At 34.4% G+C, this 17389-nt stretch overlaps 1 protein-coding gene across 1 annotated transcript; it reads left to right on the forward strand.

The window, feature by feature from the left end:
* LOC124451035 lies at positions 1–10056 on the forward strand. Its single transcript, XM_047001666.1, has 14 exons — positions 1–163; positions 771–903; positions 1258–1373; positions 2471–2679; positions 2856–3042; positions 5325–5404; positions 5488–5560; positions 5929–6159; positions 6405–6446; positions 6694–6828; positions 6966–7026; positions 7200–7245; positions 7471–7603; positions 9287–10056. Exons 1-14 carry the CDS (start codon positions 107–109, stop codon positions 9827–9829), a joined length of 2046 nt encoding a protein of 681 aa, XP_046857622.1. The 5' UTR covers positions 1–106; the 3' UTR covers positions 9830–10056.
* Positions 10057–17389: the final 7333 nt, after the last annotated feature.

Raw genomic sequence — 17389 nt, forward strand, 5'->3', positions numbered from 1 at the left:
TGAAGGAAGAATCTTCACTAACTTATTAGACATGAAAGTGCTGCAATTAATAATTGAACTTCATTCAGAATTTACTTGTTGAGCAATCAACCTCACAATTTACAACATGCTTTATTCGTGTTTGTGGCTTCTTTTTAATTGCTTAATCCTGTCATTTGCAGCGGTAAGTTCTTGGGTGCGTTTGAGTAATTCGAAGTATAATTTGTGCTACATATCTACGTTTGTGCTTGTTATTAAAACAATATGCATGTACTTCTTTATGAAAGCATTGTATAAATTGGCTCTATTCTGTATAAACCTCGGTGCAAGTTAACCTTCATTGTAAAAAATCGTCAATTTTTCTAACTATTAAGCCTCGGTCACACTGCACTCGATAACGATCCGATAACGACACAAACAAAATTGCTCGTTATTCAAACTCTTGTGTGCGGTCACATTGCAGCGATAACGATAACTATTTATCGTTAGTATGTGACCATGGAATATCCTTATAGTTTATCGTTTATCGTTATCGTTATCGTCGAACAGTGTGGCAGAGGCTTTAACCTGAATGAAAGTAGATATTGAGAATTGTAATTCACGTTTGTAGGTAAATAAGACTTGGTTCAGTAAATGAGGGGCAAATATTTCATTTTACACGTTAAACGAACAATTTTTCTCCAGGGCTTTGTCTTCTCCTCTCCAGTCATATAGTTATGGCGAGTACTTAAATTATTTTAGTGTTATATTTTACATATAAAAGAACACTTTACTGTATAGTTGTATTTTAGATTCCTCAAAATCCTGGGATTTGTAATAAAAAGTTTGAGGGAAATAAGACTGTTGTTGAAGATCGAATTGGGGAAGCAAAACTTCTAATTTGTGACAGCGATGGACAGGAATTTCGTTGGAGGATGGTTGATGGTAAATTATTTTCTTAAGACGTTCTTTGTCTTACAGGCTTATTAGTATGTTTATATAATTATGCCAAAATTAGCATAAATATTGCGGCTATTATTATTATAAAAATATATTCTTTTTCACATTTTATATCCATTGATACAAGTATTTTCACACGTTATTGAACATATAACATAAATTGTACGCTTATACTAACGAATTTATATTGTCAGAACGCAAAACGCATTTGAAAGAATTTTTGATTCGCTTATTGACGTGTTGATTGCCAAAGTGAACGTCGTCAAAAGGCTTTTTGTTATACGGTGTGAATAGATTTTTTAGCCGATTGCAAGGCCATTATTTATTTGCCTGTCGTAGGTGTTTCATACGGAAATGTATTTGATCCAGCTAAGGACTGCTCGGATATCATGGATAGAGTTTCTGAAGCTCGAACCGGCGTTTACTGGATACAAACAGAACATGGGCCGCAAAAGGTTGTATTTCAGGACATTACTGATATGTATATTACACTGGATAACGCACCATGTATAAAATATAGTACGAAAATTGAAGCCGGAAGTTGGCTCACTTGCTTTTGACCTACGTGAGTTTTTATTCGTTCTAAAAACTTTTGATTCGAACAAAATTTTTTTGAAAGGTACAGAATGACTGGCAAAAATATTAAAACCTGAAATATTTGTCTTGGCTTTGTAATGCCAGGAGTATGAGATGGTACAAGGTCGACCTGCATTGTTTTGAAAAAAACTGGAGATTATATGATGCTGCTGCTTCTTAAAAAATGTGGAAACATTACAGAATTCTACTACTGCTGCCAAAATTTCATCTGCAATGACGTTCATGGAAGATTGCAGCAAATTTACACATTTAACAACACTTTGTTTTAGGTTGTTATTCATATCGCAAAAATCATTATAATTTCAAATTACGTTGTTAAACAAACAAATCGACATAGACAAATAATCAAAAAGACATTTTGATGAACAATAATAAGATGAAAACATCAAGCTCTACGAGATGTACATCATCAAAATATGCGAAAGTACCACTCTGTGTTGCAAGTTTTAAGCCAGTTCCTTTGTGAACAGCTTCAATATAGAAAAAAATATTGAAGATGTGAATACCTTTGTTTGCACTTTGTTGTAATTTAAGTATTAATCTTCTAAAAATGCCTCGCACGGCTGAAATTGTCTTCGTTCACCTTCAACTTTCAAATTTCAGTACAACTTGCCATCTTGTTTTGCAGTCGTTACAAAGCCAAGAAAACAGAGCTTTAGTGTTAAAACTCTCTACCGGTTTTCCTCTACATCTCGTAAAAATTTTGCCTTAATCAGAAGTTTGTAAAAGGAATAAAAACGCAAAAACTGTGATTTTGTATAGTTAAGTCGGACCAATACCTCCATGAAGCCAGTAGCAAATGATCGAATTACCGGCTTCAATTTTCACAAGAGATGCGTTATCCAGACTACTTGCAAAATGCAATAAAAAATGGGACCATTTATATCAAAAGCGACAAATAAAAGTATTTTACAAGCTCTCTAGCTTTATTTCAAACGTTTTATATTCACAATAGGCTTGGTGTGACATGGAAACAGATGGCGGAGGATTTATGTTGATAGGAGTACAAGATTCTCCAATAACCTGGGATGTACCATCATACCCAAAACTAATAAAACCATTAGATACTAGGCGTTGGTCAAGCTCATTTGGAAACATGTTTATTCAAGAATTTCGTATTCAAGTATCGATTTCAAAGAGTTTTGATAATACCAAAGCACATTGGTTAGAATTTATTCAAATTACTACAAAAAATATATAATTATATACGGTTAAAAAGTTTTCATACACTTTGTATTTGTAACAATAGCCGATGCTCAAGCCTGTATGTACATAACAAAATTTTTTTTTGTAAGATGGAAAGATGGTAAAATATGCAATAAAATCTTCAATCACTTTAGGTATTATCATTTCCACTCTCCAAGAAAACTGACTGAATTACTCCTGCGGGATTCTGGAGGCTGCAGCAGACTCTTTCCTGGTGTGGGAAATATTCAGTATGTAAAAGACCTAAGAAGCAACAAAATAATCACGACAAATTTTAATTGTTCAAGATTTGGTTCTCATTTTCATAAAAACTTCGGTTGGGTAAGTTTAAGATTTTGTTTTGCATGCGAGAAACCTGGACTGGCAGCAAGATTTTGTTGTCCACTTTTTAATCGCCACATTGCAAAATAGACAAGATAAGGAAATTATACTGCAATCAGTAGCGCAGCTTCCTTTTGCGTTTGATCAGAAAGGCGAGAGTTACTGTCTGTAATTGAAAGTGAATTATATGAAAGTAGGTTTTGCATATAATTTAAAAATTCACGGGGTTTGCAAAGTTTATATCAGATTCAAAATTTCTTAGATTGTAATGTTAGATGCGAATGTGTATAACACAAAAATGAGCGCATAAAATAGAGACTTGAATTGCCTTTAATGAATGTCAAAGAGATTTTTTAAAGTAACGTTTCGTCTTCACACAAGAAGGGAAATACGTTCACAATGTATTTTTTTATACATATACACCTAATGTATAACCGTGCCCAAGACTAAGCTCATTAATTTATACTTTTCCTACACAGGTTTAACTGGTTTTACAATGATTCCTTCCCTCAAATAATAGGTCTTTCCACATTCATTTTGTCTTTTTGTATACGTTCAATCACAAGATTCCGAAATTCGAGCGATTTTGTATTATCTATATCATCAAGTGTAAACACTATCGTGCATAATATGTGGGTCAAATCACACTCCATCCTTACACAAGTCTCCGATGCTCCGAACACTTGAAAATCTTACATTTTCCTTTAGAGCAGTCATATTACCTATATTTTGATATAATGATCCCTGATAGTCTCTCAATCTCAAAGCTTAAATCCATACGGAATCAATCTCAGTTCAATCTCACTTCAATCAAGTTCAATCTCACTTCACAGATACAAAGTAAACCACTATGTGTCCACTACATTGCTTATAAATGCATGTTCTGTATACATCTCATACGATCATGCATAATATCAAACACAATAATGAACATCGCTCACTTATTTGTCTGTTGTCTTATGTATAAACAAAACGGTGATTTAAAAATTTTTGGCTGCTGTTCAAGTGGCAATACTTGAAAGATTATATTAAGCAATTCATATACCTTTTTGAGGCCATACAACGAGAATAATCTTTCTTAGTTTACGACAAACTTTTTTTCAAGAAAAAAAAATTTGAAATAAACAAAAAATAAAAAACTTTGCTAGATTTTTTTGCTAGTAAAAGACAGACATGTCTATCAAAGTGAGCCAGGACTATCGTTTCAAGTTAGTAGATATAGATTATTCAGGTTTTTGGAGTCCTGAGCCTAAATGGGTTTTTTTTTTGTCTATAACGTAAACTGATTTGTCTATTCTTGGTGGAAAAAGTTTTCTACTAACGCATAAATGTAGGAAATCATGTTGATAAAAAAATATGGTTATGAACGATCACGAAATTCTAAAAGAAGAAAAGATTTTTTTGATTATCAATCTGTCATAGAGCATGATTCACCTGATATAGGTAAGAGTTAGGATGACTTTAGAAAGCCCACTTCAAAATATATCAAATCCTGATACATCAAGGACATCGCAACACTGCCGTCATAATGGTCTATTAATGAGCATAGGGGGATTTATGAAAAGTTGTTAGCCATTCAAGACGCTAGAAAAAAGCATTTTATACGTAGCTGTGAATTTTAAACTGCCGTGAAGAAAGGAAAGGTTCCACTTATGCTTCCCCCGTGCTGTGTATAAAGTGAACACAACAAAATTGTTGAAAGATTTGATCGTTCATTAAAATCTGCGAAGGCTGTGACAAAATGCTATGAAATGCATGGTCATCAAAACGTCACTAAACATCTGCTTAACTTTGGCTCTGATTTTTTCAGCAGTGGATCAAACTTTTCAAGCCACCTTATTGACAACCTTTAGAAGCAGCTTCACTAACAAAAAAACGAGATAAACTACGCATATATTTTCAGAAATATATACATAAAAATTCGACTAAACTCTTGAAAAAATTTACGTATTGTCTAAACTAATGCACTTCGTCTTATTCATTATTGTTATATGGTTTTAGTATGAGAATATAATCAAGCAACAAATTAATCTTATATGTTTGTACATATATAGATTGTTCAGGAAAGTAGAGACCCGAGAAGGACTGTTGGTGTTGATGATGACTGAAGTTTCGACAACATCCGTCATTTACTCCTCACATAACTACCGCTATGGTCGTCAAAACGTCAGTTAAATCTACACCAACAGTCCTCAGGATTCTTAGCCTGGATGATCTACATCTACAAACAATTTACGATACTCCCAGATTCAAACCATTTAGTTAAATGAACTTTATGATAGGGAAAGATGAATCAATGCCTCGGATCACCTTGTAAAAAGGGATTTGCTCATCTAAAATTATCTACAACTGGCTCATTTAGGTAAACAAGTCATATATAAATATAGACATAAAAAATGTGCATGTGAATAGATATGATCATATATATTATCTTCGTGATTGCAGTTTCAGCTCTGTGTCTCCAAGATCGGGCATTTCTGATAGTTCAACCGCATTTGTTGGTTGTGATTCTGGAAAGGTAACTCAAAGTTTTTTTAAAGCAAACTCTTTACGACAGCAGATTTTTATTTCTATTACTTTGCCCATTTGAAGGGTCTCAGAGAAACAATTTCATGGGGGTAATTTTATTTGAGAGCTTGTGAAAAGTTATTGTTGCAATCCTGTGGAGTGAAGGCTGGGCACGGCACAGATGCCCCCTCCCCTCCCCCCCCCCAAAAAAAGAAGAAATGCTTGTAAATATGACACATCTCTTTCTTTTTATGATTCCTTTGTCACAGACTCACACAATTCAATTTTTAGTCGCCCCAATAGTAATATCCTTTCAAAGACCCTTGGTGGCTGGGTTGGTATGTACATGACAATTAAAAACTTTTGTGTTTCAAACAGTGTTGTGTTTGTTATGGTCCCGACAGCAACCGAGACTACTGTGGTCCAAAGTGCAAAGCAATAAACGGTGGTACAGTAATAAGTAATAAAAACAAAATTCACACTTGGTTTTGGGTGCGTTCAGGTTTACCAAAACGTCTTTGGAAGAAATGTATGGAATATAGAAAGATGGATAAGAACGGGAAAATTTTTTTATGGCACGTCAATAAAGAAACGGAAGTTCCTCAAAAGGTAGGATGGATTATTCATTTGAGAAAAAATCGAGCAAAAAATATGAACAAAACGCAAGAGAAAATCAAAACTATAACGAGGTATCATTAACAAAGCAGCATATAATTCATTTGCCTTTAAAACTTGCAAGACAAGGTTGAAGCACATAAATGTCAAATATGGACAACCTTTTTAAAAATTCAAATGATTTTATTTTTCAGAAAAGTAAATGTGCTCGATTTACATTCTTTATTCGATACTTATAGGGACCATGTGCGTATCCTGGAGAAGTGAGACTAATTAATGGTGTAAGTACGTGAGCAATACCATGCACCAAAGATGGATCCGGTTGCTTTATGGTTGCTTCTCGAAACATATTCATATATACACATTTGCCAAATGAGCTATTTGCAGTGCGACAAAACAGTTAGGATTGAATGTAAACTATACTGATTCATGTTAGTCAGTGTTATAAAACCTTAAGCAATTTTCATCTTCTGGCTTGAATCGTAGAAGCCAAGACTTTTTTCTTAGCTACTGACATTGACAATGTAGATTGCTGTTGTACAAGACAAAACAAAATTGCAAGCTCTACCAAATATCGAGGGACTCCTTTCATATCGCATGGATAACAGAGATATTTATTTCAGAGGAAAATACAAGTGGAATGAGATCGCCAAAGAAAAACAGGTGCATCTTCAAAAATTCATACATTCATCGATAAAGGATTAATGGAATTATATTGGTGCTGAAAGAATGTGCATATAATTATGATCATTGATGAAAAGCATAACATGATGAGCTGTGTTAACTTGTTTAATCTATAGATTAATGCATTGAAGAAAGACTTAATACAAATCAGCAAAACGTTGAAAATAGTAGAACAAGGTACCGTGTTTAATACATTGGTTATATAACACACCATGTTCATTATGGTTGCAAATCAGGATGGCAATAATGCAATATTTTCCCCTATAAAGTATCAAAGTATCAGCTAATTCCATGATTTCTGCTATGTTGGAAACCTTATTTTTATTGACATAGAGTATTTTTTATTTCAGAGAACGAACACTATGCATCATGTAAGGACGTTAAAAAAAAAACAGGGTACGTTTATATTCTTAATTTCTATACTTGGTCATGACCATTAAATTATATTTTCATGCAGCAAGAAATGCAATTTTTTGCTGAAAATTTCTTGATGTAAAGAGTATGCTTGTTGCCTGTGCATCTCAATATACTGACGATACTTTTTGGTCGAAAGAGGTGATTCTAAAATGCTACACATTGTGTTTGTAGAATGAACAATTATATTCCAATTCTCGTATTTAGATCAACAAAACCTGGTAGTTACAAAATCAAATATCCTGCGAATGGTTTCACTAATGTGTATTGTCACTTGACATCGCTGCCCGGATGTTCTGGAGGTGGATGGACATTAACTATGAAAATCAGTGGTCATAAGGTGATGTTTTATACATAGATATAATAGAACCTAGATTGCTGATGCACATCGCGCGGCCGTAGCGAATTGAACATTCCAAAGATGTGGGAAATGGCATTGCAGAGTTTCTACTTGTAAGCTTGGATGCATTAAAGGAATAACGCGACAAATATCACTTACACAAATTTTTATGAAGTGGTCCCTTTAATAAAATCGAGCATTACAACATAAGGAGTACCGAGTTTGGTTTAATGTGAAATTCTCAAAGGTGATTTATGATGAAGGACTAAACCATAAGAGCAAATATACAATGTTTCATAGATCCAGTGTATGTCGTATTACATTACATTTGAACGACTGAAGAAAAATCGACCAAAGTCTTATGTTTGAAATAAAATATAAATATTTTACACGAATTGAAGTATTTTACAGTTATGTAGTTTACTATTTCATATTATGGCAACATTATGGTCCTGTGAACACAAAAGTATTACACACGCCCACAGTCCACATAATGAGTGTGGTTTGTCATTATGAATAATGAAACAGTAAAAAATCCATTTGCCTCAGTATGTCATGGCTGCAGAATTTCTTGCAACACTTTATATTTATGCTTCTAAACCATATCTTGATTGACATATGAACTGAACAACTTGTGTCATAAGTGTCCCCAATACACGCACAACATTAGTAATAGCACTTTGTCTTGTAAGTTTTTACGTTCACCGTATCATTTAAAAGGCATTTTAGCCGACTTCAGATAATTTATTCTTATTCATTATTTTTCATCATTTTCTATGAGATTAGTATATTGTGTCAAACATCAAGAGTCTAGTCTCAGACAAACATATAATACTATCAAAGAGCCAATGTAGATGTTGCAGTTGACCAAACTTACTTAACTTTGGCAAACAAATAATAAGTCAGCCTGCTTCACCATGCACATGCACTGTGTAGTTTCAAAAAATGTAGATTTGACCTGTCCATCTCTGTGGGTAGTGAAAAGCAACAGGCAGACTCCTCAGCCTCAAGTGTTTTGACTAATAAGGTCTTCGGCTGTTTCTGCTCTTTTTGGTGTATATTACAAATTAAATTAAAAAACCCAACAAGGAAACATCACTATTTTTGAGCTTTTTATTATTTCCTTTTCATAAAAATATCTGGAATAAGTCAAGACTCAACAAAACTGCTATAGTTGGACTCAGGGAACAACTCGATAAAAATTTAACGAAGCAATATTTGTCGTGTTATTTCCTTTGATGCATCCAAGTTTACGTTTAACAACTCTGAAATGTCCTTCTATTTCCAAAAAAGTGGCTAGAACTTTGATAGAAGGTCCAGGAAGGGGTACAACGACGGAAACGCGCTAAACCTAATTTTCGTAATACAAATTAGAGTTTTTTTGCCCGCTTGAGCCGCCATTTAGGAATGTTCAATTTGCTACGGCCGGCTACGTATAATTTGTATATACGTCAGCAATCTATGTTTTTTATATCTATGGTTTTATCCCAAAATAATTGATCTTTAAAGATTCGTGGTAATCATGCAATACTCTGATATTTTGCTTCTTTGATTAAAAAAATATATAATTGTTGTAAATATGTAAGTAGTTATAAGTAAGTAGCTAGTTAAGTAAGTAATTAAAGTATAAAATCTGTATATTAAATCATTGTCATGCTACTGAAAACACGTGATGTTTTTCAGGACACTTTCCATTATTCATCCAATTATTGGAGCAACAAAGACGTTCATAATGTTGGAGGAGGAACAACTGGATTCGATGAGCAAGAAACGAAACTTTCTACTTACTGGACCACCTCATTTAATGAAATTTGTTTAGGAATGAAACAAGGAAATGACTTAAGATTTATATCTATTTCATATAAAGCTTCATCCTTATATGGTATTATAGCAGATGGAAAATATCGTAAGACAAGCATTGGAAGATCAAAATGGCTTTCCTTAGCAGCGAATGCTGACATTCAACGAAATTGCAATTTGGAGGGATTTAATGTTGATCCGGTAAAACGTGGAAGATTCACAAAAGTTCGAATAGGAATACTTGGAAACCAAGAAAATGATTGTAGATCCCCAGATTCGTTTTTTGGGTTTGGTGGTGTTTCCTCGTTTAACCGTGTCCATTGCTCAATGCCAAAAATACCAAATACTAGTGGAAACAGCGCGTACTGTCGTCTATCGGGTGGAAATATAGAAATACGTACAATGGGTTATGTTTTAGTTCGCTGAAGTAATAACTTTACTTTTAAACTTATTTGATACTTGTGTATTTTTTTTGTTACATTTTAGATATAGCTTTCAGGTACGGATTTAAGAATTCTAGTACAAACACCAAAAATATATGACGTCGTACAAAATTGTTTTTGAATATTATCATTCAAACAGTCAAATTCTTTAGTAAAGCGAATTGATTTGTTAGAATTTCAATAATAAAACTTGATTATGACGATGATGAATGAATTGTTTGATGGCTTGTTAAAGAAGTAAATTAATTTAATTTCTTTCACAGTTTGTAGCTAACTTATTAAGTAATCATATTTAATTACAGTCAAATTAATTTAATTGAAATCATACGATTTGCGAGCTTTATGAATCTGACTGACGAAACAGAATTGATAGTTTATTTGAAAGTAGTCCATCTCCTTCCATCTACGTTTTCATTGTGCATCTAGCTCTATTTCAGATCTAGGTACCTCTACAAAGTTGGCAGTTTGAATTTCAGGCATCAGTCCATTGTCATCAACACCATATTTACAATCGACTAAGTTTTCATGTAGCATTTTTTGGACTGTGCCGTAATCTGAAAGCGCATCTTGGTAAAATCCTCTGGTCCAAAGTTGTAAAGGTGATTGTCCATGCTCACTGGACAATGGGTGGTTATTCCATTGCATTGTGAAAATGTTTAATGACTTGTTTATACGAGGCAAAAATATATAGTGCAAAGCAAACAAGGGAAATTCACTGTATGGATTTAACAATTCATTAGATTCCATCTAGTAGAAGATGTTCTTATATATTGAAACAACATAGATGTTAACATCATGCCAAAGACGCTCAATGCGCTGATTATGAACGGATTGTCCTGTAAGAACAGGTTTGCTAGACAGACCATAACGATTAAGCATAAGCCTGGCCACAGCACTATTTTGTGTTCCATAATCTGTTCTAATTCTACGTGGATAGGGAAACTTAGTCGTGGCATCATGGAATAGATCAAGAACAGTGGAAGCTTTATTGTTACACGAAGTTTTAAAAAAGACAGCTGCACGAGAGTATCCATCTAAACAACCATGGATAACAATTCGCCATCTTATTAGTTTATGCTGGCCATCCAGATGCCTAGAAAAAAAATTATGTATAAGCTTCATGAAAGTCTTGCTCCAGCAAAAATTTCACTCACCGTAAAGAATTTGGCGTTGGTACATGGTATAGTCTTCTTTTTGTTATTTTTCTGCCCCTCAACATCTGGTTATCAGAATTAATCCTCCAAATCGACTGACGCACTCTCCACCTCTGTACAAAAAATCTCTGTGCTCTGATGTAACCCAAAACCATATTTTCACCTGAATTAGGTGAAGCAGATAAAGCGGCCTTCACAATATCATCTAACTGATCATCTGACACTTTCATATATTTATTACTGGTGGATTGAATACCGTAGGCATCCCTCCGACGCATTATTGTCTTTTCTGACACACCTAGTATAGTTGCTACGGATTTCCATGAAAAACCAAGAGATCTCAATCCTTCTAATCCTTTTGGTATCAATGCTGGGGACGGCCTCGACCTTCTCTGCAAACGTTGTTAGAGCAATTAGATTGTAAGTCATCATATACAGATGTTTCAAAACGATCCATTAACCGACGCACAAGGCATTGAAACATGTTGATTAGAGTAGCAATGGTTTCAATCATATTTGCATCTTGTAGTGAAGTATTGCGAAGATAGCCAAATAAAATAACTATAACTGCGTAAAAGCACTATTGATATTGCGCTTAAAAATGACGAGGTTTTTTTCTTTTTTTTTAAATAAACATGTTTCAACAATATGAAATAACTATAGTCGTGAAAAATTGTTCTGTCTGCATATTAAGGTGTTCAGCCTCCCCAAAGGAGGCCGAAAACATATTTCGCTTTATTTCTTGATACAACTCTTTCCCATGTTCTAGATTATTTATAAAATCACTTACTCCAACGTTCTCACGATCGAGGATTTTAACATCTTCCGCCGTCTTACAACTTACATCGAAATTCGACAACATGAAGTTTTGCGAGAAATTACATGTGGCGTACTGCAGGCAGCAATAAAGTATTAAACTTTTCAGAAGTACTATAATTTTATATTAAACACAGTAATAAATTTGAAATAAAAGTTTCATCTTTAGAAAAAGTAGTTTTGTCCGTATCGGCGCCCCATATATAGCAAACACCCGCTTTCCATGTCATTTTCTTGCACAATTTGATGAACGGATGTAAACAAAATATCATCCGTCACCGCATCGTGTGTGGGAGAAGTCTGATGGTGTGAACTTTCAAGTGTCGGAAACCAATGATAGACATGGGGAATGGTATCGGCACCTCCGTCTATTATTATTCGTTTGTCTAAGACAACTTGATATTTTTTAATTTGATTTCTATTTACAAGTTTGCGCGACCATTTTTTCTGACTATTTTACATTCGTTTATATCTACAGTTGATGGTTTTTTTACATAGTTATAAATCATTTCTTTTATCAAATCAAAGTTTAAAAGCAAGCTATTTTTAAAATTCTAAGGAACGAAAGCAAAATCCTTGCAGCGGTGGTCGAACCAGAGTTGTTGGCGAGCTAGAGTGTTTATTCTTCGTCATGAAAAGGGTTGTCCTTTTTTTCTGTTTCTTAACGACGACCATTTTAGATTCTTTTTCCTTAGGCTCTTTCCTCTTATGGTCTTTCAGTCCAACCTTTCTTTTTATCTGAATGATCTTTCTATTAAAATAAATGGTTTGAACCTGGGAGTATCGATACATGTTTGTAAATGTAGATCGTCCAGGTTGGTATAGTCGTTACATGGTTGCTATAGTTTTTGTTGTTGTTGACTGACGTTTCGACAACCTTAGCGGTAGTCATTTTCAGAGTCCAATCTTTCTATTCATTGTTACGTCCCCCCAATGAAAAAAGCTACATTTTTCTTCGTCGGCGATAGATTGTTATCGGAATTATGGCCTTTCAGGATTATTGCTCGATTTGGAAACCATGAGACTACCTGGATAACGGCATTCGCACAGGGGGAACTTGTTAGGTTTGAATTCTTTCACGACTTTCGTTTCGTAGGCATCCATTATAATATGGTACCTTTCTTCGTGACAGAACAATGTGCATCATTCACCTCTGCATTTAACATATCCTCGTTCGTCCTTCTTAGATACGATTCTCTCGAGGCCTGCACCACAGAAAAATTATTTTTCTCAATGAAAACCATGATGTTCAGATTATGTACTTCTTTAACACAGATTTAACTCGTTTATGAAGCATTGCTCAAGCTGAAGTGCAACAAGAACATTTCGCCCCTTTTTTTCAAGTGTTGGCCTTCACATGAATAATCATTTACAAACGCATGATTTTCTTTAAAGAAGAAAAGGTCTCATTCATACTGCGAGTAAAGAATTGAATAGAATCACATTCAAGTGTAAACCTCATGTTTGTTCAAATCAGTAATCCCTTTTCGGTACATTGTATGATATCTTTCCAGAGGGGTCTCATCATTCAACTGCATCGCTTTCCTCTGTATGATACCAGCCACACCACAAGATCTTATCTTCACAACATGATTTTTCTTTTTAATTTCCCTTCAATATTGACTCATGGTCAAACCGATACTTTATTCACATTGTCAGGCATCTTTCATGGGGTCCTTATCATTTACTGTATCATGTCGGTCGGCAAGTTAAAGCCTCTCTTCATTTCCCTTTAATATTGACTTATGTTCATCCCGCTCCTTTATTTGCATTGTTAGATATCTTTCCTGAGCGTTCTTATCATTTACTGCAACATTTCCCTCAGTAGGATACTGCACAGATCTTACCCACGCCACATTATTCAAGGTCATACTATTCAATGGTAATTTTTAATTTACATTTGCGAGATGGCAACAAAGGTCACATCTCTGGCGCATAATCAATGCATCTCAATCACTTACGAAACAGAGAACCTTTGCGGAGATGCATACATCATAAAAACTCGGCAAAAATCCAAACATGCAATCGAAGAAGGATGGCCTCGCCACAAGCGTCGTTTTATATCTTCAGTAAGTACCGTTTGTCTTTTTTTTCTGTTTCTTAGGGTGTTTGTACTAACTTTAACAGAAAAATGTAATGACCTTGCCTATGGATTTTAGAAAACACTGCCCTAAATTTGTGGCCATCATTGACAGCTTTGAAATTTTTTGGATTGTGCATTAAATCCTCTCGCGAGGGTACAAACTTACTCATCGTACAAGCACCACAACAGGATTAAATACTTAACTGCGGTACTTCTCCAAGGTACAGTAAGCTTTAATTCTAGTGGCTGGGGAGGAAAAGTCATTGAAAACATTTGACTGAGAATAGTGGTCTTCTTGAAAAGCTCTTACCCGGAGATGTAATCTTAGCTGATAGGGGCTTTGCCATCCAGAAGTCGGTTTGGTTGTACTGTGCAACTATCAAGATGCCAGCTTTTACTAAGGGTAAAATACAGCTCAGTAGCATTGAAGTTGAACAAACATGAATTGCCAATGTGAAGATTCATGTGAAATGGGAAAATTATAAAGAAATATGCTCTTCTAAATTTAACTCAGCCAATGATTTAAGTTCAGATTTTAGGTAATTAAATTATTATAGGTATAAAGGTTAGCAATGTAGATTAGGCTAAAGATAATGAAATAAGATTGAAATAAGGATAACAAATTAAGATTTAGGCGAGATTTGAGAATTAAGATTACGACAAGAAATTGATATTAGGTTGAAAACTAGAGAAGGTTAAGATGAGGATTTATTGAATAGGCACAGTGTTGATTGAGGAACGAAAAGGGAGCCGTCAATTTAGTACGTACTCAAAAATTTTCTACACAAATATGCAATTTTTGGTAGACACTTTCCTTCTCTTCATTCGCAAATATATATTAAACGAGGGTTAAAGTCAGCTTTTATAGATAAAACTAATTCTTAAATTAATGCTAAGCTTACTGATTCCTGTTATCATAGCCAGTTTAGGTAAGCTATTCATATGCATATAATTTATGGAGAAACATACCTACTCGGAACCGAAATTAGATTGGAAATTATAAAATAAAAACAAAGAAACGCGTGCGCTGATTGGTCTAGAGCTGTGTTTGCATTAGCCTGTGCAAAACATATCCGAGCTTAACTAATCAAATCAATCATAACAATCAATCAGTCAAAGAGAATTTGCAAATGCATCATGAACGCATTTTAGAGGAAAATTAAAACGTTGAATTTGTCTGTTTCGCATTATTATTATTTTATAAAAGAAATAAAAGATGTTTTTCGTGTTTGCACAGGCTTATGCAAACCTCAGAGACGTTTGTGTGACGTTTGAGCAGGTCCTCGGTTTGCAAAAGCCTGTGCAAACACAGTAAACATCTTTCATTTCTTAAATGTCATTCGTACGTAACAAATTAGCAGCCCCAATTCATACTTTGGAGTACTTGCGTTGTTTACGTTTTGCTGGCAGGCAGATTTGTTTAAGTGCGCTTAAACACTACAAGCAACAATGGTTAACCTCTCATAGGATCAATCTGCCAGCAAATCGTTAACAGGGGAAGTCATCAATACACAAAGGTACGCCTTGACAATACACATTTTCACTTTTCTATTACTGCATACCAAATTGACGATTCTAGGTCACTGACGAGTTTCAAACTAATAAGAGTAAAATGTATAAATGTGTTTATTTCATGGCCTTTAAGGCCTTTTTCAAACGTCGAAATTTACATGCACCGAACGCATTAAAGACAAAAGGAAATGAAATAAAATTCTTCATTATCTTTTGTTTTATATGTGTTCGGCTCATGTAAAGTTCGGCGTTTGAAAACAGGCCTAAGATTTAATGTTATTCATATTTGATTTTAGAAAGCAGTTACATTTTTACCACGCACCTTCTAGATCAACAAATTTTTGAGACAAAAGCTCAACTTTACCTCCCATGAAATAATAAATACCCAGGTATGGCAAGCCGTTTGTAGCAATATTCAACCAAAAGAATTTCAACATTCAACAAACGCATTCAACTAAAATATTCAACTTTCAACAACAATATTAAACCTTCAACGAAAACATTCAATCTTCAACGAAAATCATTCAATCAATTAAGTAACGTTTCCGGCGGAAATCAGAAACTAGCATTGAGTTCTACACATGTCAATGAAGCGAACCAACGAGTACGAACGTTTTCACAAAATGGCCGGCGAGAAAGCCCATCTTCGTAAACTGTCAGACTGTTTAAATTAGGCTAGTGACTTAATGAAATTTTGCAACAGCTACAAACTTTGACCTCTTCCGACCGTTCGTTGCAGTCAACCGAGCATTGTCCAAGACCCGATACAGCAAGAAATCGATCATGCGAATCTTCATCTAGCCAGCATGTCAGTGTCGTGAGTTCCGCAGTTAACCGGGAAAGATTGATGATCCAGAAATCTTCCTCGAACGGCTTATACTCACGAGTAGGAAAAAAGAAAGGCTGAGAACAACAAAACCAGAATCGGAAACAAAAACAAAAAACCTCGTGTTATAAACAATCAAACTTCAAAGATTTTCGAGTTTGTCCATCTCCAATTAAGAGAATGCAAGGACACAGTTGAGACAATTGTGTACGAAGAAAAGATGGTGGCACTTCAAGGCTTCGTTGAGGTCATAAAAGCAGCTAGTGAGGTTGATCATTGTAAACTTGGGGAGGCAATTAAAATAAAATTTTCTCTCGTAACGGACATGGACTTTGAGTTTGTGCGCGCCAATCGCCGAAGAATAACAAAACCAGTTTGTGTCAGCGAATACAACTATCAGCAGATCAAGATGTATAAACTGCTATAACCAGAGAATGATTTGAACAAACTGAAAAAAATTTCAAGCGATACGTTCGAAATCACACATATTTTTGTATACGCAAATAAAAGTTTTTGCCTAGGGAGGGGCTCTTTATTTGATACTAACAAATTCATGCAAAAGATAACAGCATATAATTGTGACAAGATAATCAAAGTCTGTGTATTTATGTTTTGAAACTCATTGCTTATAACGATTTCTTTAAACAAAATTATAGATACTTTGACATGTTTTAAAACCAGACCAAAAACAGCACGTTTTAAGAGAGTGTGTTGTTTTATTCACATCATGAAATATCTAAAAATATAACAAACAACTATGATAGATGATAACATCAGCTGCAGGAGGAATTATTCTCGATTTCCTCAGAGAACTTTTATCGTGCATTGCTGGGGTTGCAACCATGCACATATATTCATTTGTCTTACATAGATACACGATCATGGCCAATTTTGCTTTTTAACAATAAAAAAAATGGTTAAAGTTTTATATGGATTTTGATGCTTGCGTTTTTAACTACTTTAAAACAGGCTGATATGTTGTTGTGTTTAAAAAAGGTAACTAATTCCGACTTTAATTCGCTGAATTATAAAATAGTAGAGATGATTTCTAATGAATAAGGAACGTCTATCATAACAATGATTTTGTTTTGTCTTCATATATTTGTTATATTTAATAAAAGACTTTTTATACGTTTTACCCAATCAATATTA

The sequence above is a fragment of the Xenia sp. Carnegie-2017 genome, unplaced genomic scaffold, assembly GCF_021976095.1.
Source record: "Xenia sp. Carnegie-2017 unplaced genomic scaffold, XeniaSp_v1 HiC_scaffold_24, whole genome shotgun sequence".
Classification (NCBI taxonomy): Eukaryota; Metazoa; Cnidaria; class Anthozoa; order Malacalcyonacea; family Xeniidae; genus Xenia; species Xenia sp. Carnegie-2017.